We start from the raw sequence: 21,669 nt of genomic DNA, 5'->3' as shown, positions 1-21,669 counted from the left end.
AACCCATAGTTATTTTTACTGGTCTTTTTGGTGTTTTTTTTAGCAATAATCGAAAGTAGCAGTAACAGATTAGCTGCTGCAGCATACATTTGTTATTTGGGACTTTTTGTTATGTGTGTCCTTACAATTATTAAAACATGGCGCATTTATAGAAGCAAGTCGCCAGGGGGTTCCCAAGGTACGCGGCCCAGTACCCCACGCGGCCCAGTACCCCCCCCCCCCACCCCCCCCCCGAGTTCCCGGGGGGGCAACAAGGCCCCGAAGAGCAGCAGCCTCAGCCACTACCTGCCCAGCCTGCCCCAGGACCCGGTACCCAGTGACTCCCTAATCGGGACATGGATACCACGGTGACGGTAGATAAGGTGGAGGAGGATCGGTTCCGAGACTTCCCGGTCCTCCGGGACTTTGTGACGGTAGACGAAGTGGTAGACGAGGTGGGAGACGCAAACGACTTCCCCAATAGTCCTACCGACAGATCCACAATCTGTCGGTAGATAATCCCGGCGCATCCTTAAAGTGAGTTCATGTCACACGAATGCTCAATTAAAACTTCAATGCTTATTGATTTATACTGAATAGAACAAAAAAAAGTTTTAAGAAACGACATGTCATGTTTTTAACTTGTGTTTAGGCCATTTAGCACGACTAAATAATGTGTTAATATGTGTTTCAGAACCTTTTTTATACACGACGGAGAGGAGGACGATGTCCCTGATTTTGGACAGGGAATGACGCAATGTGCCTGTTGGTAAGTTAAGATATCTAGCATGGATGCAGGGTTTCCTGCAGGAAAAAGTCTTGACCAGGGGGGGGATCTCATGGCGCAAGTGCAAAGTGCATGACCCGGACATTTTTGATAATTAATAAATCTCCACACAGAGCCATGGCGAGGAGTTTAAAGAAACGTTTTGATGGGATTGTGGAGGACATGACCTCATTGATGCTCCGCAACAATGCCATGAGGAGCTCTTGTGTGGCCAAGTACGGCCAAGACTTCTCTGCCAAATATAAAAAGGCTTTATGGGAAGATGCCTACCTTAATGTGAGTATAATAGCCTATAGTGCCAACGGTGACGCAATGGACCGTTTGTCAGCCTTCTGATTGGTCCCTGAGACTCCCTGACTGGCCAACCAGAAAAAATCATTCACTATTTGCTATCGGGGGTGGAGTTATGCAGTGGGAGAACGTTGCTTCAGGCTTTCAACTCGGTGCGCACTGCGAGGCACGGCGAGCGTGCAGTACGGCGCCGCGAGCTGATAGCGATTTCGATCATTATAATGAATAAGCTTCAACAAACTAGTTAACATGGACCTTATCAATGTAATTAAGAGTTTCGATTGGGTACATATATTTTAAATGGGCAGAATTACGTCTTCCTATCTTCCTACCCAAGATGCACTGCGCTTTCTAAGGCTATTTCTCTCCTCTGTCTGATCCAGAGGATTAAACTAATTAAAACATATATTTTCGGGGGAAAACTACTGTTTTGCTATGTAACTACTGTACTTTTTTTCTTCCCTTTTTATTAATATCACGTAGATGTGTTTTTTTTTGCCTTCAACATATTTTTTTTCTCCAAAATGATGATTGAAAAATAGGGGTCGTATTATAATCGGAGTCGTAAAATATTCTGGCTCATACGGTATTAAGTGCTATTATTATAGTTTAGCTGACATTGACATTTTCATATAGGGGTTCCGGGATCCACAGGCTAATGAGAACCCATAGTTATTTTTACTGGTCTTTATGGTGTTTTTTTAGCAATAATCGAAAGTAGCAGTAACAGATTAGAATATAGCTGCTGCAGCATACATTTGTTATTTGGGACTTTTTGTTTTGTGTGTCCTTACAATTATTAAAACATGGCGCATTTATAGAAGCAAGTCGCCAGGGGGTTCCCAAGGTACGCGGCCCAGTACCCCCCCCCCCCCCCAACAAGGCCCCGAAGAGCAGCAGCCTGAGCCACTACCTGCCCAGCCTGCCCCAGGACCCGGTACCCAGTGACTCCCTAATAATCGGGAGATAAGCGACCGTTGGTCGCTTATCTCCACAATCTGTCGGTAGATAATGCCGGTCTTATATAAGGGTCATTTGTGTACGGTGTGATGTCATACTGATGTAAGCAGTGTGACCGCGTACCTTGGGAACCCATAGTTATTTTTACTGGTCTTTTTGGTGTTTTTTTAGCAATAATCGAAAGTAGCAGTAACAGATTAGCTGCTGCAGCATACATTCGTTATTTGGGACTTTTTGTTATGTGTGTCCTTACAATTATTAAAACATGGCGCATTTATAGAAGCACGTCGCCAGGGGGTTCCCAAGGTACGCGAACTCACCTGAAGACGCACCAGAATACTCACACGGGAGAGAAACCTTTCAACTGTAAACAGTGACAAGAGTTTCAGCGGCCCTTCGGCCTTCCTCAGCGTTGCATGCAACGGCCGAAACGCGTCCGTATACTGTCCATGCATTGAGGTAAATAAAATCATCTAAAAAGGATATTCCTTGAGTGCTGGCTACTACCTCTTCCTCATTATGCTTCTTTGAGCCGTGCACCTAAAAGCCTTCATCTAACTTGGAGTGTTGCGGGCTGTCTGCTTTATTGCAGATATCTTTCTTTACATTGAATGTTAACCTATACATAGTTTACTTTCCATGTATTTCTAATTTATGTTAATGTTTTTCCAGATGGATGGGCAGCTATACTTTGCCCATGAGTACAGCTTGAAGGTTCTACTCAGGGGACTTAACACTTGGGTGACTGAAAATAAAAAACTACCACTACGCCTGCATTTATCGTTCATTTTGACCGTTAGATTCTCTCCCTTTTGGCCCAGGAGCGCAACACTTCCTCCCCCTGCTGCCAGCGGAGGTTCTATTGTCTTCCGAATTAGAATTAGCATTTCAATTGACCTTTCAAATACTCTCGCTTTCAATGTTAACTTCATGGTTTAGCAGGAAAAAAACAGGCTTGGGAAAATGACACTAAGTTTGTAGCATGATCTTACTTTTAATGTCACTGGTTTAATTTCGTATCGCTTCGCAGCGCAGCCCAGCAGATTGTTGAGTTTTGAAAGTCATTTTAAAACAGTTCGGTTTTGCATGCAGGAATAAATCAATGATCAGCGTCTTTGCGCACAGTGCGCCATGCAGTTTGAGTGGTTATAGACACGTTTGTTTATCCAGAAACATATCTTTTATGGCTTTGTTTTATTTACGGTTTGGGAGATTCAAGGCCAACACAGCGGGGCGCACCGCGCTATTGATTATGCGGTGAAAGGCAAGGTAATGTGATGTCCCGACATCACGCACGCATGCATGCATGAGAGAGAGAGAGATATGCCTTGCGCTGTATATATAGGAACGAACGCATGCATGGTTCGATCGTGGACGTGGTATAAAAAAGTATTAAAAAAAAGACGTGGAGAGAGAGGCAGGTTCCTTACATGTGGGAGAAAGAGAGCGCGTAAAATGAAACCAAATGGACCCGTATGGTTCCATTTGGCTTAGTTTTGTTCATTGACAATATAGGGTATTTTGTTACACAAATAGCCAATCTTCTACAAACTCACAACGCCATACGAAGCGAAGTAAAAGAATTACGCCTTCATATGTCCCGATTTTCATTCATATTAGCTATTATTAGACAACTCACAAAACCAGCCAATGAATCATGTTTAGGTAATGTGATGTCCCGACATCACACATGCACGCATGCATGCAGAGAGGGAGGGGAAAGAGAAAGAAAGAGAGCGCTCTCGATAGTTAAATATATATATAATAAATAAGGTTCCATTTGCGCAAACTGGGCTCGGGAGAAAGAGAGAGAGGGAACGGTGTAGCAGAGATAGACAGAGCGAGGCAGATAAATGATGAGAGAGAAAGAGAGAGATAATTCACATTCTCTTCACTCTGTAAAATGTTCACGTAGTGTTTTTTGCTTAGGCATCTAACAATGAAAAGCAAATGATTATCCATTAGAAATTAAACGTGCAGGACACAAGTGTCGGGTGCCTATACTGTTTGATCGGCACCCATGTCACCGTGACATGCGTGCCCGTCTATAAGCGGTCTCCACTCAGACAGAACAGGCTGACTGCACCGGGAGATATAGGGCCATGTCTCCCAGTGCAGCGTGTGCCGTGTAGGCATATCTATACAAGATATTCATTTTGGCCGATAACTTATAGATCACCCAGTTGTTCTTTATATGTATTATTAGCTGAAATGATGCTTAGCTTTTAGAAACACGCTGTGCGTTTGGCTCTAGAATGAAACCAAATGGACCTGTACGGCGATAACGCGCGATAACAATACAATTGATACATTGATATTATCATTATTATTTTCAGGTATAGGGTTAGAGGGTTATAAAATAAAACATTAGTCAACATTTAGTCATGTTATCTTTGCTGACAGTGAAATGTAAATGATCTATTAGAAGCAACAAAGGCGCACTCCGGGTGGGCTGGAGGTGTGAAGTCTCTTCTGCTTCTTCTGGGAGGGGGAGAAAAAGGGGAGAACGGTCTTTTCTGCCGATAATAGCCGTCAGAGTGGTATAATTGTATTTTATTTCATAATTAGGAAACGTTTCAGAAGGGGAAAAAAAACGAGAACATATATCTTGAGTATTTAGGAAAAGTCATGGAAGGGGAAATTTCTGAGACCTTCATGGGGAGAGTTATTGCACTTTGAAATCTCAAAATCGGCCTAAGGGACCGGTTAGTCACCCGTGTGTTAAGCAGATCTCCCACTTTCATGGCATCGTCTATGACTTTGCAAGAGGCTTAGGCCAAGGGACTTAAGCAGATCTCCCACTTTCATGGCATCGTCTATGACTTTGCAAGAGGCTTAGGCACACCAACTTGAGGGCACCTGAGAGCATCCCTTTCAGTCCACACGAGGGGCTGCTGTTGGATCCAACTCCTGAAAAGGTCAGAGATGCCGGAGAGGGTACAATTAATTAATTCATGTCAATCTTCCATCGCTCTCGGAAATGAAGAATCCTCCAGATGTTGAGTGTCATCCATACAGGGTCTACAAAGGCCATTATGCTCTGAGTGACAAATTCCATGAGAGGAGCCAAAGGATGAGCCAAAGGATGCGCTGCGACATCCGTGTTGGTTTTGTACCACGGCTGGCGGGGCATCTCAACACATAAGTAGTGGAGCAGTTTTTCTCTCATATGATTAAAGCAAATTATTTCCTCAACAACACCTACATGTTCATGTCGAGAAATGTTGCATCACAGAAACGCCAGGCTGAACAAGGAGACCACAAAACACACAGAGAACGCATTTGGACGAGCTGTCCACATCAATGTACACAGCCAGGCAGTCATGGGTAGAAATATGTTGTGTTAAATTTTTGTGTTTAATGTCTTCCTATCTTTTTTTAACTATAAATCTTGATTATGTCAGCTTGCTCTAATGGACAAGACACTCTGGCGGCATCCTCTGGACAAGACCAAGGATGGTGGGAGATGGGTCATCCTCTGGAGACAGAGCCTGACTCGTCATACCATGCAGAACCAGGTGACCAATGCAGTGTATTAGGCATTATGCTTTCTCATTTAATATGACACTCTTTTCTCTTTAGCTGATGGAGTCATTTTTGTTTTTTTTCCCCTGCCTTTATCTCAGTGTTGTAAAAAGTACTCACATTTTATACTGAAGTAAAAGTATCAATACAGCAATATAGAACTACTCCATTACAAGTAAAAGTCCTGAATTCAAAATGTACTTGAGTAAAAGTATGAAAGTATTGGCATCAAAATGTACTTAAAGTGCCAAAAGTAAAAGTACAAAATGTTTGAAAATAGCCGATCTACAAGCTCACAACGCGTCGCATCGCGACGCGTTGTGAGCTTGTAGATCGGCTATTTTCAAATAGCCAAGGGATAAAATAAGGCTAAAGTGGTTAATATATGTTTTTTTTTATATTATAATGTATAACTGCAAAGTAACTAGTAGCTAAGGTTTTCAAAAAATGTAGCGAAGTAAAAGTACAATATTTGGATCCGAGATGTAGTGGAGTAGAAGTAAAAGTATTAGAAATTGGAAATACTCAAGTAAAGTACAGATACCTCAAAATTGTACTTAAGTACAGTACTTAAGTAAAAGTACTTAGTTACTTTACACCACTGCTTTATCTTCTGTCAGTATGTGGCAAGGGCTGCCAATCTCTAACAGCACTGGAACACAACCGGGCAAGAAGGGATAGCTGGAACTTCCCGATACAAGAGGGACAGCAGAAATTAAAAAAGAAAAGAATAATAATAATAATAATAATACAAATAAAAATAAATTGTCAGGTCTTGTGACATAGCTACCAGTATTGAATTTCAGCTAATTTCAGTTAAGCTTGAATATGTGCTGGATGGGCAACACGCTTCTGAAGAGCACATCGTGGAAGTTGTTGACGCTACCCTAATTACCCTAATGTGCTCTGATTTCCTGACTTTGGGGTTGGAGAGGGAGGTGGAAGCTACGGTGAGTACTATTATCATGATCTCAGAAGTTATGGGCAATGCAGATAATGTTTTTTTTTTTTTTACCCAATTTATGCTTCATGCAACCTTACATATTATAAACTGCTGTCTCACCATGATTGTTGAGATTGCCAGATGTCAATTAAGTTAAGAAATGAAATGATTTACAGTATGTAAATCTTTTGGACCGATATTGAAAGTTAGTATTACTTTACAGGGAAAGGATGAAGTCGCCATGGACTCGTATGCGGTAGCGACATGGACTGACCCATTTGACACAGATCCTGTTCTGTCCCTACTGGTCAAACATATCTGATCTGTATAAATGAAAGCTCTGTGACTTATAAATACAACTTTGTATGCCAAAGTTTTTCCCATCTTGATAGGATTATACATCTTTTTTTTTTAAGAATATCTTTATTCATATCAACGTCAAATAAACAATGGATTTACATCATTACAGTGTAATCAAGACATTTCTTTTTTCTTTTTTCTCCCCAACCCATCCCTCCCCCCCATTGTCGTCATTGTCCTATCAGTCCACAGAACATTTAAGGTGAATAGAAAAAAAACAAAACAAAAAAAAACAGTAAAGTCATCAGTGGGTTGAACTATTCAATACACACATCCTCATCATCATCAAGTTTTAAACAGGTACTGCGTTGGCGGAACACTTATAGATCCTGTCCCTACACAATGTATATTCCTTATATTTGACCAAACATATACTGAACAGACCAATGAGCATGTCTATGGATTATACATCTTCTAAAGACCTCATATGCCCAACATGGAAACAAGGACACTGAATGCTCAGTGTAAAGCTTTCTGCATGTCACAGAAATATACGTACTATTTATAGCTTTGCAATGATTTTAATAGAGAAATGTATACTTCTGTGATCAGTGGAAATATTGTTTTTGTTCGTTTTTGTTCATGTCATTGACAAATGTATTTAATCCTGTTTCTTTTCTTGTTTTTTTTTTTGTTTTTTTCTTTTAGAGAGAGAGAGAGAGAGAGAGAGAGAGAGAGAGAGAGAGAGAGAGAGAGAGAGAGAGAGAGAGAGAGAGAGAGATTCTCAGGTCATAAGACCCAAAGACAAAGTCTTACACTTCTTAGACTCTAAGAACCCTTAAATTGTGGCTTTGGCAGTCACTTTTCAGGTTAATTATATTTGGCTCAAGTTCAAAAGTTGGCCATACAAAGGTGTTTTTCCGCTGTTCAGAAGGCTGCATGTGTTTTAGCATGCGTGAATTGTATTGCTTGGTTGTGTGTTCTGCTGCATGAGTGTTGCCTGAACTCTTAACAGCAACAGAATCAGCTTTGTCACATTTCAGGTTTGCAGGTGTAAAGAAGTGGTGCCCAAATGCCTGTGCACTCTTGCAGGAGTAGTGAATTGCCTGTGCATCTCCCTCAGCAATGTATGCTATCTGTGTTGTTGCTCCCATCTAACTAGACTATCAGTTCCTGCAGCCTCCCTTAAATAAGAGTGGATCCTACCACAGGTCACAGCACAATGTGGGTGGAAACTCATTGACAATAAACATTGTTAATCTGAAATCTAGTAAACACCCCTCTCCTCCACAGCACTTGGCACCTTCCTATTAATCGAGGAACTTCCCCCAGCAGTGCCATAGAGCAGTGCAAGGAAGTTATTTAAGAAGGAAGGGAAACACGTGACCACATGGGCATGCGTATGGAGCTCAGCATGGGTGCCAGGAACTCCCACCGGAAGTGTGATGAATAGAAGTCATGGAATGGGATGCATGGGAGGCGTCTGTTACGTGGGCTGTACTGCTTGTGAACAAACATTATTTCTGGACGATTGCGACCTTTGTCATCAAATCGGTTCTGGAATATAGAAGAACATATATCACACGTTTTTTTCAGAGTGTTTGTTTGCCGACTTGCGATCTGTTTAATTTAATTGATGTATCTAAAGAGCACAGAGCAAGTTTCTGCCTGGGCTGCACAACCTGGCTGCATCGCTAGACCGTGAAAGCAAGCTGTCCAGCCATCGTCAAAGAAAAGGGAAAACAGTGCCATCTTGTGACATCATAAACAAGTGCAGTTTGGCACCCATGCTGAGCTCCATACGCATGCCCATGTGGTCACGTGTTTCCCTTCCTTCTTAAATAACTTCCTTGGAGCAGTGCAGGAGAGACACAGGAGAAGAGACCACACCCATTATTACCACCACCACCCCAATGATTCAATAAACAGGCAAACATTAAAATGCATTGGATTGTATCAGGTGTGGTGTGTGTCCATTGTCCTCACTCATTGTGTGTATAGTAGTCTGGGGCCTTAGGGTAGTGTTTTTGTCATTGGACACATTCCCGTTTGCTTTTAGGCTTAAAGTTGCATAGGGCAGATATGACAAATAACCTATATGCAAATAAAGGACAGACATATTTAATAACTTTATACATTGAAAACTATAGCTGATATACAAGCTTAAAACGCAAATGCAGAGACCATGGGCCACGACTCGAGTAAATATCCCATTTGCTTTTCCTACATTAATAAAATATATAGGCCTATTTCAAAACGTTTTTCCCTCCCCCCCATAAAATCTAAATTTCTTTTTAAATAAGAACATTTTAAGAAAACATTTTGAAACACCACGAACAAATGTAAGAAATTCCATGATTTTTAATAATTAAGAAGTAGTGAAAATCGCAGGTCTACATGTAGATCAGCTATTTTCACTAGTTTGGGTCCATAAAATGTTTTTGAACAACTGTAGGCCTACTAGAGGAACGGTTAGGAAAGTGCCCCATCTTGTGACAAAGTAGCAATACTACACCAACATGTTCCTTTTATCATGTAAAAACATTTACAACTTTAACACTGAGCCGTACTTTGTTTTTGCCCGACGAAATTATAAACTGTTGACTCAAACCTTATGCCTCATTCACACTACAGATATATAGTTGAACGTTTAGCTTGGTAATTCAATGTAATCTCAATGGAAACCAGCTTTAAAGCTTTCAAAGCTTTGTTCTCAGGATCTCCTGCATCTTTAAAGCTGGTTTCCATTGAGATTACATTGAATTACCAAGCAAAACGTTCAACTATATATCTGTAGTGTGAATGAGGCATTAGACTCTAAACTTGTCTGGGAACTGTTAATAAATATACAAAATGAAATGTAAAATAAGCAAAGTGTTCAAATCACTGCACAAACATGTAAAAACACTGTAGCCTACAGACTGAACCAAGAAGACACAATTCATGAAGAATTAATTGAACAAGGAATACCAGTAAGACGCCTCAGGGCGACAAGCGACGAGGTCACGTCACAGTGATGTGGACATCAGGGATATCCATTTATGGGCATAAAAGGGATTTGTTCCCCTGGCATCACAGGGATCTCTCTAACAGGGCATCATTAATATTGATGACATCAGGGAACTCCATATGGGCTTAAAAGGGATTCTGTTAGTGCAGGGGTGTCCAAAGTGCGGCCCGGGGGCCAAATGCGGCCCGATGACAACTTTTATGCGGCCCACAGCTTCATTCCTAAATCGTACTATAAACGGCCCGCCAGCACTGTCAAACAGTCATTTTTTTCCCTGATTTGTCAGGATTCCTTGTTCTGTTACTTATCTCATTCTGAAGAGGTCAAAGAAAGGCTATTTTGTTGTATTTTTTGCACGCCTGGTTACATTTGGTAATGTTGAGTTATTTGAGTTATTTGTGTTTTGTTTAGAACAAATACTTGACAACAGACCATTTATATTAATTATTGATGATAGTGGTTAGGGTTAGAGTGGTTCCCCTGACATCACAGTGACATCAGAGCATGATGACACATTTATATGGTCTATGGGTTTACCGCTGTGTACACGTCTAAACGGAGACAATCTGTGACGTATCTCATGGTAAACTGCAACAAACATACTGCTATCTGTGACCTATAGCAATGATTACTATCACAATATAGAGCTATTATCACTTACTGAACACACACTCTATAGCAATGATTACTATCACAATATAGAGCTATTTAACACTGCTACTGAACAAACACTATAGCAATGATTAATATCACAATATAGAGCTATTTTACACTGCTACTGAACAAACACTATAGCAATGATTACTCCATGGACAAACATTAACCGTTTAAAGCCACACTGAGATGCTGATCTCAGATAAATAAAAAAGCCCAACACATTTTGTCAAAAAAGATTTCTTTATTGTATAAAAATTACAGTTATTAAACAGAGGGGTTTGTGGGTAGTGTTGTTTAGGAGATAGATGACAGAGGGGGGAAGGGATTCTGTTTGCTGACAACCAACTTCTGGTGCTGATGAGAGATGTAACCCTTGATGTGACCCTGAGAGAGAGAGAGAGAGAGAGAGAGAGGGGGGGGAAAGTTAAATTAGAATTGTACAATAGTTTATAATAATAACTTTAGAGAGATCGCACTCGTTTCCTAAAAAATTGCAGAATATGAAAGGATGATGATGTTTCCAAACATATTGCTAGTTTTGAGCACCTCCAAAATGCTTTAATCTTTAACCATATCAAAGGTTTTTAATTTATGAAGATATTGCAACCTCATTGGATCCACTGGAGTGCGAAAGCCTACACATAGCCTCCTAAGTGGGCGGCATCTCGCGAATGTCCTGTTTACTGGTGCTATAGATCCCGCGAGAGTGTGTTTACTAGTGCTATAGATCCCGCGAGAGTGTGTTTACTAGTGCTATAGATCCCGCGAGAGTGTGTTTACTAGTGCTATAGATCCCGCGAGAGTGTGTTTACTAGTGCTATAGATCCCGCGAGAGTGTGTTTACTGGTGCTAGAGTCCAGCGAGAGTTTGTTGCTGGGACAGATAAAGGGCGATAATAAAGTAGATTTTCTCCTTTTTTGTGTAGCTGAAAAAAGCCACTTTAGTATGACAATTGTGTTAATATTATGTGGCTTGTGACGATCTGGTCCAATATTTAGTTCAGTGACCATAGTTCAGAAGCTGTGTTCACGTTAGCTCTCTCATTGTAAATGAATAGACTACAAACATGCTTCTGCCTCCTAAAAAGGTATCCACCTACGTCGGGAAGTGCGGGTCTGTTACGCTCTCTCGCTATCGCCCTCAGATGGGATGTGGTGATCCAAGATGGCCACGGTGTGAATATGGTCAATAATAACCCTTTCAATAGGCTAGGTCTGGGACACTAGGCAAACAGGCCATCTTCTATAGGCTAGGATGCTAGGTAAACATGCTTGCATATAACTGGAATGGAATTGTCGTGGAACTTTAACCCATGGGTTTGAGGGGCTTCAGGCTGTGTGTGTGTGTGTGTGTGTGTGTACCATATAGATGAGGTTGGCCAGTAGACACTGCACCTCATCGATGTCTACGTCCTCTACGTTCATCATCTTCAGAGCCACCAGGAACGCATCCAGAGGCAGCTGATGGGTCTTCAACAGCAGGTTCCTGTTCCAGCACGCACGCGCGCACACGCACAGGTTAGAATCTAAGTCTGATCCCCATGAACCACTGGAACTCTAGCATGATGGGGTTCAAATTCAATTGGTGTTGAACTAATAGCACTCACACTTTCTTGAAGAGGTTGCGGTAGGTGATGATCTTGAGTTTCTCCAGGATGAGGAAGATTCCACAGCGGATGAAGAAGGTCTCATGTTTGGACAGAGCTTCATTCAGCAGTAGCAGGTTGCCCTCACTGACATAGAGGAATATACAGACAGACATTACATTCACTGACAGAGGAATATACAGACAGACATTCAATTCACTGACAGAGGAATATATGTGAGTGCTACCATGTGAGGTGCTGCAACATGGGAGTATGACATCATCATGACATCATTATTACCTCACAGCTCTGGTGACATCAGCAAACTGCATGAGGTCATACTTCCTGAGGAGCTGATGAGACGGCATGTGACCCTGAAACACATGATTATAAACATTAATAATATAATATATAACTAAATAAATATAACATGTTAACAGATAGAGGCATATGAATAAATATATTACCAGCAACATCTTCACAGGCAGCAGGTAGATGAGGATCATTCGTTTGTTCTTCTGGCTGGATCGATGACAATGCTGGAAGGCAAACGACAAGTACTCCTCAGCTGGAGAGACACAGGAAGGAAGAGCAACGTTAAGGTTTTGTACATCAAATGATCATGATACGCACATTATTTTTGGGGAGGAAAAGGGGGTGAAAATAATTGGCTACTCAGTTTTATATTTCTTTCTTTTTTTTTGGAAGTTGGAATCATAGCGGAACCGGAACATAAGAAATGACGTCATCGAGAAAAACAGATCTCCAATTACTTCCTGTTTAATGTTTTCAATGTTCTCACTGGAATGTAACCTGGGACAACCAGGACCTCCGGCTGCCCAGACGGGCTCACTAACCACTCAGCTATAGCCGTCCAAATTCATTCCTTGGCATGGGTACCCACTACCCAGTACCCATTGACTCGCATTTGATTCCTACTTGGAACCAAGTAGCAATCGACTCTAACGTGTACCACAGTTTGAAAGTGGCTGTGGAACATGGCCTTGCATCCGACAGTGTCACCTAGTGGTGCAGGTCAGTACGCACCAGGTTTGAAGTCGCTGTCGAACATGGCCTTGCGTCCTACGTAGTACTTGAAGGTGACCCTCTGAGCCATGCTGTACTCGTCCTTCAGGTTGGAGCTGTCGATCGCCCTGATCAGAGGCTTACACAGGTGCAGCTTATTGATCTGTTACACATGCACGCACGCACGCACGCACGCACGCACGCGCGCACACACACACACACACACACACACACACACAAGCAGTTAGACCATACATGGGCAACTGGCGGCCCGGGGGCCACATGCGGCCCTCACCTTCACTTAATGCGGCCCGCAGGTTAATACCGGAACGCTGATATGTTATTGATTTCAGCTGTTATTAATTCCAACCATGCAAACATGACCCGCTTAATTACTTGAGTCTATATTAGTAGCTTGATGACAAGTACTTCATCTTTTTTTATGTCCAATGCATTTGTATTTAAGTTCATAAAGTTGACAGAAGAACATATAAATGCATTTGAAATTAACTAATACAAAATTTACTTTTCAGGATTCCAATGAAAAAAATAAAAAAATAAAAATAATTCAGGATTCCAATTAAAAAATTGCTAAAATAGACGATCTACAAGCTGCTTGTAGATCGGCTATTTTTGCCTGTATGCACTGTGGCCCTCAGGAGTGAGTGTGAAAAAATTTGGATTTTCAAAACATTTCCGTAACTTTTCCATTATTTTGCCTCGTTTCCAGCCTTTAGAAATCACACAGTGCAATAACGAGGCTTTACTCCAGTGTGACGTCAATGCCCCCAAGACAGACTCGAGAGGCGTCACGTGACAACAGGAACAGATCTACAAGCTATCAACGTATCACGATGCAACATGTTGTTAGCTTGTAGATCTATTCCTTTTGTCATGTGATGTCTGTACACATTAGGTCACAGGGATATCACATAATGTTTGGGACATGTCGTTTTATGAACAAATTACAAAATCAATAGCCAAAAACAAACCTTTTCCAAAGCATTTGAGTAATATCCAGGCCTGGGAAACAGTCTTTCTAATTTAAAAATATTTACAGTAATCCCATGACCGTGGGAACCCTGACATTTGGATTCAGACCTGCGACGTGTTGTGAGCTTGTAGATCGGCCATTTTTTAGTCTTTTTTTCACTCTCTACCAAATCACTTTGCCAAAAAGAGAGATGGTGGAGATATTTTGATTATTGGGATAATATCGTAAATCAAATAAATCGTTCCATCCCTAGTTCGGCTTGACAAGCAGTGACACCGTGTTGCTCAAAAATGTTACAAGATTACAATAAATAACGAATCGTTAACGAATCGTTAAAAGAGTGAAATCATCATGAATCAATCAGTATGGAATCAGTCGTCATTCACCTTGAAGTAGATTTTGAACAACTGGTTGATGAGAAACAGCATCCCCCACTTCTTAGAGTCCTCAATGCCAGCACGACTGTACACACACACACACACACACACACACACACACACACACACACACACACACACACACACACACACACACACACACACACACACACACACACACACACACACACACACACACAATGAGAATACAATCATTAATAGGATAATATAACGCAAGTCACTCCCCTCCAGCTCATATGTAAACTTGCACTATTATTGGCGCGTTAATGTTATTATCGAATTGTTATTTAGCGAGATTATGTCAAACCAACACACTTTTAATGTATTAGTAAAACATGACATTATTAATTATTAACAGAAAAAACGTGTGTGTGTGCAGTGCACGCGCCTGTGTGTGCACTAACTTGTCACTAGCACACACTCTGAAGCAGCTCATCAGCTGTTCTGTGTGTGTGTGTGTGTGTGTGTGTGTGTGTGTGTGTGTGTGTGTGTGTGTGTGTGTGTGTGTGTGTGTGTGTGTGCGTGCACTAACTTGTCACTAGCACACACTCTGAAGCAGCTCATCAGCTGCTCTGCTGCTTTCTCCTGCATGTCTCCTGGTTGACCTTTGCCCTTCTTCTGTAGCTGCTGCTCCGCCTGCGAAAATGTCAAAATTAAACAACTTTATTCACAACGGCATCTTTGTGTACAAGAACACACGGAAAGTCATTCACTGGTAGACATGTTTCTGAGCTGTCCACAGCCCTCCTCTGAGACACAGAGTGAGTGGACACAACAAGTAGGTCGGGAGTGGCTTATTGTCGGTATCAGCCGGTAACACGCGGGAGTCTGTCCCCGTTACAATGCGCTAGACCCCTGGGAGATGGACTGCTGAGGTGGAGCGCCACACCTACCATCAGCTCCCAGTACTTGCCGCACAACTTGCCAAGCCGTGCTACTCATACGCTGAGTTGGCGGTGCCCGGAATCGAACCCATTACCTTGCGGTACAGAGGTGAGAGCTCTACCGACTGAGCTACCCGGGTACATGGTATCATCTCATAAATCAGTGGTTCTCAACCTTTTCAGGCTGCGACCCCCAACATAATCATATTTTAACTGGGGAACCCCCAGAACCTAGATGAAGTGTCTTACATTGTTGGCGAACACCCTCAGGTCAAGGGTCACCGCGAACATCACAGGCAGGGCCCTGAGTGACAGGAAACAGAATAATAAACAACAGGAAACAGAATAACGAACAACAGGAAACAGAATAACGAACAACAGGAAACAGAATAACGGAGAACAGGAAACATAATAATGAACAACAGGAAACCGCATAGTATACAACAGGAAACATAATAGTGGGACAATGGGAAACAGAATAACAACAAAAGGAAACAAAATAATGAACAACAGGAAACCGCATAGTATACAACAGGAAACATAATAGTGGACAATGGGAAACAGAATAACAACAAAAGGAAACATAATAATGAACAACAGGAAACAGAATAACACAGAACAGGATGTAGTTTAAGACACTCACCAGTTCTCCTCTTTATGGGACTGGAAGGCCTTCAGGAATGATGTAGCACGTTAAGGAACACAACTATTATTGAGTGAACTCGCCTCACCTCCAGTCACCAGTCTAGCGTGGGGTGGCTCAAAGTAGCTGACCAGAGTACAGCATCTTGCAATGGGCTTGGTGTACAAGATACACTACATGACTAAGATACCCATGTACCTGACAAAATACTTCCAAAATACCAAGGATGTCCACAATTACAACACCAGAGGCAGCTCCACAGATCATGTTCAACCATGAACAGTACTGTCATGAAACTGTTCCATTTCCTATAAAAACTTCTAATAAATACTTCAATCAATCAATCAATAAGCAGACCGGTCTGTCTGTTTGTCTGTGCATGTGTAGGATATTGAACGACGAGGGTCTGGAATGTGTAGGCCTCTATAAAGTCATGGTTGGACACAGCGTAGGTACACCTGTAAAACACACACACACACACACACACACACACACACACACACACAAGCGCGCACACACACGCACGCACGCGCACACACACACACACACGCACACACACACGCACACACGCACGCACGCACACACACACACACACACAATCAGTACAATTCTAAGGACAGTGTGGAAACACTCTGAACTGGTTCAACCTTTGAGAACCACTGCTTTAGACACATGAAACAGAAGCCAAATTCCATGCATCCGCGTGTGTGTGTGTGTGTGTGTGTGTACCTGAGGTGAGCGGCCACCATCTCATCATATGGAGGTTCTAGGATCTGCTGGCATTTCTCCTCTGGACTGGCCAACTGCAACACACACACACACACACAGTACACACACACACACACACACACACACACACACACACACACACACACACACACACACACACACACACACACACACACACACACACTAGTATTATTACATCTATGAGCAGAAGTAGGCCTACTTGTGCGCAAGGAGTATGTTGGCAGAGTGCAGTTCTAGTTATTATTATTATTATTATTATTATTATATTACCTGCAGACGGGGGTTAGCGACGTGAGGGTGTTTGAAGGACAACATTTCAGCGCAGACCGATCCGTCTCTGTTGTCGATGGCCTCATAGATCTGAAAAGACACGGTGAAATAACACAATGGTTCAATCATGTGAACGTAGATCTATTTTTTGAAAAATCGTGGACATTTGAATATTTTTGACCCGATTCTATAAATGTCCTCTAAATCTTTCTTCTAAACCAGTGGTTCTCAAACTTTTTCATGTCAAGGACCCCTAGTATGTATTTGGCCGCCAACCCCCAACTCAAAATATTGTATCAGGGACACCCCTCCCCCAGAAGCAAATATTTGAGTTAAAAATGTTTGCTTTAAAAATACACATTTGCTAAAAAAAAAGAAATTCACGGCTTCATCAAAAATAGCATTATCTACAAGCTCACGAGTGCCGCGCTGTGAGCTTGTATATCTGCTATTTTTCAATAGCTAAAGTATAAAATAATTCCAGCCTAAATGAATGAACATCGGAACGTGAGTCCAACATTCATTAGAAGGACAATATCAGAGACGTGCGCTTTCAACGAGTCCTACCTTTCAATCCTGGAATCCCATCAAGTTAAAGGTAGGGCAAGTGATTTCATTTAATTCAAATACTTACAAAATGGGTCTATGTTCTGATATTACTAGTTGCTATAGAGTGTTTGGTTCATATTTGGACTTTAGCCTTATCCCCTGTGAGGTTTTGGTTGCTCCACCAAAACTGTTGGGTGACAGGTTTTACTTAAAGGAGCTATAGTCTACTTTTTCTTGAAAAATGGATGCTAAAATAAAAATAATGTTTCGAAAATATTTTATAAAAAAATAAGCTTCATATATGTGTTTCTATTCAAAAATGACCACAAAAAGCGTACAATAATGATAAAATAATCATTTTGGCCATTGTCCTAGTCTATAGACTAGAATGTAAACAAAGTGTCGGCCCTACAATGAAAAAGTTGACTATAGCTCCTTTAACCCTGCAAGGCCCAGCGTTGCTTTTTGGCAACATTTTTTTAATCATTTTTAAAAAAATGTTATAATTAGTTTTCCTGTTCTTTTTTCACATTAACATCACCATTAAATCATATTGTTTAGTATTACAATGCCATTGGCCACGATATTTGCATATAAATACCCCCCACAGAGAATGACATTCACACCTCCCAGAGAAGTTGTAATTCCAGCGCCTGGACGAACAACATCTCACTTTTTAACTGAAGCTATTCCTCACTAAAACATAAGTAAAATGCCTGTAATATTGTTTTTCGTGATCATTAGAATGTCTAGAACATGTACATATGTTATTATTGTGAAAAAATATCCCCATAATGCAAATTAGAGCATGACTTATGGCTATAAAACCTTACAAAAACATTATTAATTTTTTAACATTACATTTTCCTGTGATTAGGACTCCTACAACACCATCTGATTTCTTTTAATTTTTTTGGTCCAGTAGAAATTAATTCAGGTCTTGCAGGGTTAAGTATAAAATGTGAGTACTTTTCCCACCACAGACAATACAAATGACAGACAGGGTGTAAATGAATAGTATAATAAAACGTATAAAAGGTGTAAGTGTTACCTGTTGCAGGTACTGGTTGATTGTTATGTGCGCCATTGCTGTCGTACAGGTCAAAGGTCAACACAAACCAACCTACAATAACATTAACAAAAAAACACATTAAAAACATTCAATATCACCTTAGTTTTCATGTCAAGGACCCCCATCTCAAAACATTATGTATCAGAATCAGGATGTCCATGTGTGTCAACAACAAAGACATGCAGAGAATGTTAGATGCAGGGGCTGACATTTCTTAAAAGGGCCTTTTCGTGAAAATATCGAAATACACAAGTAGGTCGGGAGTGGCTTATTGTCGGTATCAGCCGGTAACACGCGGGAGTCTGTCCCCGTTACAATGCGCTAGACCCCTGGGAGATGGACTGCTGAGGTGGAGCGCCACACCTACCATCAGCTCCCAGTACTTGCCGCACGACTTGCCAAGCCGTGCTACTCATACGCTGAGTTGGCGGTGCCCAGAATCGAACCCATGACCTTGCGGTTCAAAGGCGAGAGCTCTACCGACTGATAGCCGATCTCCAAGCTCACAACGTGTCGCACTGCAACACGTTGTGAGCTTGGAGGTCTGCTACTTCAGTTGATACCACACTGACTGAAGTAAGAATAATCAAGTCAATACTGGGATTTCTACACACATATTGCAATTCTTTTAACATAAGATTCTGCATTCAAGTTCAGGAGTGTGTATTCTCTTGAATGCTGCCTTCAGGTATGGCATGGAAAGAGGGCATTTGCATTTCTTTCACCATAGTGAAAACTGCCACTGCATGGCCTGGAGAGAGCACTTTTTACAGACGGGTAAAAGGGCAGGGGCTCAAGCCCCCTTTGATGTCTATGCATTTTAATAGATTTCATAGATGGATTTACAGGTCCATTTCGTTCCATTTGTTGCACTCTCAAGAGTCACAGACCTGTAAGGGTCCATGTTAGTGGTCCCAGGACCAGACGTTGAGAAACAGTGTCTTAGACTATAATGTCAATAATAAACATAATATTATCAAATGTATAATAATCTTTACTACACGGAAGGAGGGGTGAAAACGCCTCATGCGCTGGGTGAGCAACTCAATGCAAGTGGACGGGCGGGGATATCTGGTGTCCTCTCTATTCTTATTATAACTCTATGATAATAATTCATAAAATAAATATAAATTACGCTTTATTCATTAGAACAAGGGTCTTCAACAGCCGGTCCTCAGAATTACTACAGGGGGTCCTCCAAATCTTTGTGGGATAGAACTTTAGCCAAAAATAGCAGATCTACAAGCTCACAATGCCTCGCGCTGCAAGGCGTTGTGAGCTGAAAGGTTGGGTGAAAGGTTCAAGTAAAGGTTCAAGTAGATAAATATCTGAAAATACAAATTGACATGAATCCAAAATACACTGATTGTGCTGAAAATATCTGTGAACAGGTTGCGGGGGTCCCTGCTTCATCTCTCTCTAAACTAAGGGCTCCCCTCCTTGGCCTGAAAACGTGAAGACCCCTGCATTAGAATATAAATTCTGGATTGCAGCTTATTTAAACCCAGCTGTGTGACGTTAACTGATTTTAATGAGATATTAATTAAAATACACAATGCTATTGCATTAGAATTAGCCATTAGCTACCGGCTAACGGTTCTGTTTCCATTCTACACACCGAGTTAATTTATAGACGTATTTTAATATCCTGGTCAACATGAACACACCGCGGATCAATAGATCACACGCAGCTCAGTGGAAAGGTGGTTTAAATGGTTTTAAATACCGCGGGAGTGATTGGAGATCCGTTGTTTGAGTCCTCGTGCGGTTTGTAGTTCTTCTGGTGGTTTGTTGTCCTTCGCTTCCGCATCACGGAGCAACTACATCCGGGTTGTCGGGGTCAGCCTGCCGGAAGTTGTCAGAATAAGAGCTCGAAAACCGCTGGAAGCGTTTCTTTACAGTGGTGGAAAAAGTAAAAATAAAAAAAATGAAGTATCAATACTGCAATGTAGAAATACTCCGTTATAAGTAAATGTCCGGAATTCAAAATGTACTTGTGTAAAAGGATGAAAGTGTTTGCTTCAAAATGTAGGCTATTTAAACTACCACCAAAAGTAAAAGTAGCCTACTAAAATGTTTAAAAATAGCAGATCAACAAGCTCACAACTCTCCGCGACACAACGCGCTGTGAGCTTGTAGATCGGCTATTTCAAAACATTTTGTTACTTTTACATTTTCAAACATATTTTTTTATTATAATAAATAATAGTGTAAAATAGTCGCCCATTTAGTGTGACATTTGTACATTGTGGTTTGCAATAAATAACATCATAGGCCTACGAGTGTTTTAATTAATGGCTAATTGTCTTGTGTGAGTTATAAATGGAGATAAGAGAACCTTTTCCTTACATTTTTAGTCAAGTGTTTTATTCTCTTGTGCGTTTAAATGGCACCCCCTGGTGGACAACTTCGTCACTACAGCAGGCCGAGCAGTTAATAAATTGTGTCACAGCGTGGCACGTTGTGAGCTTGTAGATCTGCTCTTCTTATTGAATATTCCACACACATTTGATCAATTATTTCTAGTTAGTTGGATTTCATTCATTATGTCAAAAGGATCCCTGGCTAGCCAAATATGCATACAATTGTCCTCTATAACTACAATGTAAAATTAAAAACACCTTAAATGTTGTAATTATTCTAGAAAGATCGAAGCCAATTCTTCACTCATTTGGTACTGTAGAATGACCAGTCGCAAGTTGATGATGTCATTTGTTGTTCTCAACCTGTGGTTCTCAAATTATTTTTGTGGTCCCTACGATTAACTTAATGTGCAACATTGTTTTCTCATTCAACAGTAAACAAACCAACACATTTTAAGTGTACAGAGCAGGGGTGGGCAACTTTAATGGAGAGGGCCACTATATTTCCACACTCAGTCCAAAGGGCCACATTACATATTGCTGCATACCAGTATGTTGCACTTTGTCATTCTACTATATCTCATACTAAAGACGCAAAAATGAAATAGCAAAAAATAAAATAATTTGTGCTTCTTTTGAATTGGAATCCTGAAATTTAACATTTTGATTTAATGTCAAATCCA

At 41.2% G+C, this 21,669-nt stretch overlaps 1 protein-coding gene and 1 long non-coding RNA gene across 3 annotated transcripts; one reads left to right on the top strand and one right to left on the bottom strand.

The window, feature by feature from the left end:
- The first annotated feature begins 18 nt into the window (after positions 1-18).
- On the top strand, positions 19-1,933 carry LOC308293291. Its single transcript, XR_013962446.1, has 3 exons — positions 19-516; positions 674-748; positions 880-1,933. It is a non-coding gene; the product is annotated as an uncharacterized lncRNA (long non-coding RNA).
- An 8,777-nt stretch (positions 1,934-10,710) lies between these two features.
- pcid2 (PCI domain containing 2) lies at positions 10,711-20,412 on the bottom strand. 2 transcript variants are annotated; one of them, XM_080734729.1, is made up of 15 exons: positions 20,350-20,412; positions 18,603-18,674; positions 17,003-17,092; positions 16,712-16,785; positions 16,375-16,440; positions 15,983-16,024; positions 15,589-15,643; positions 14,988-15,091; positions 14,444-14,519; positions 13,085-13,226; positions 12,505-12,605; positions 12,338-12,411; positions 12,059-12,184; positions 11,814-11,937; positions 10,711-10,836 (listed from the first exon to the last, which is right to left on the bottom strand). In XM_080734729.1, exons 2-15 carry the CDS (start codon positions 18,636-18,638, stop codon positions 10,747-10,749), a joined length of 1,200 nt encoding a protein of 399 aa, XP_080590855.1. In that variant the 5' UTR covers positions 18,639-18,674; positions 20,350-20,412; the 3' UTR covers positions 10,711-10,746. The 2 variants fall into 2 exon arrangements, with proteins under 2 accessions (XP_080590855.1, XP_080590856.1); XM_080734730.1 differs by lacking the exons at positions 14,988-15,091; positions 15,589-15,643; positions 15,983-16,024; ... (3 more) ...; positions 18,603-18,674; positions 20,350-20,412 and adding an exon at positions 14,860-14,876.
- Positions 20,413-21,669: the final 1,257 nt, after the last annotated feature.

Source organism: Nannobrachium achirus, assembly GCF_963921795.1.
Source record: "Nannobrachium achirus genome assembly, chromosome: 10".
NCBI classification, from domain to species: Eukaryota; Metazoa; Chordata; class Actinopteri; order Myctophiformes; family Myctophidae; genus Nannobrachium; species Nannobrachium achirus.
This window is presented reverse-complemented; position numbering and strand designations above follow the sequence as displayed.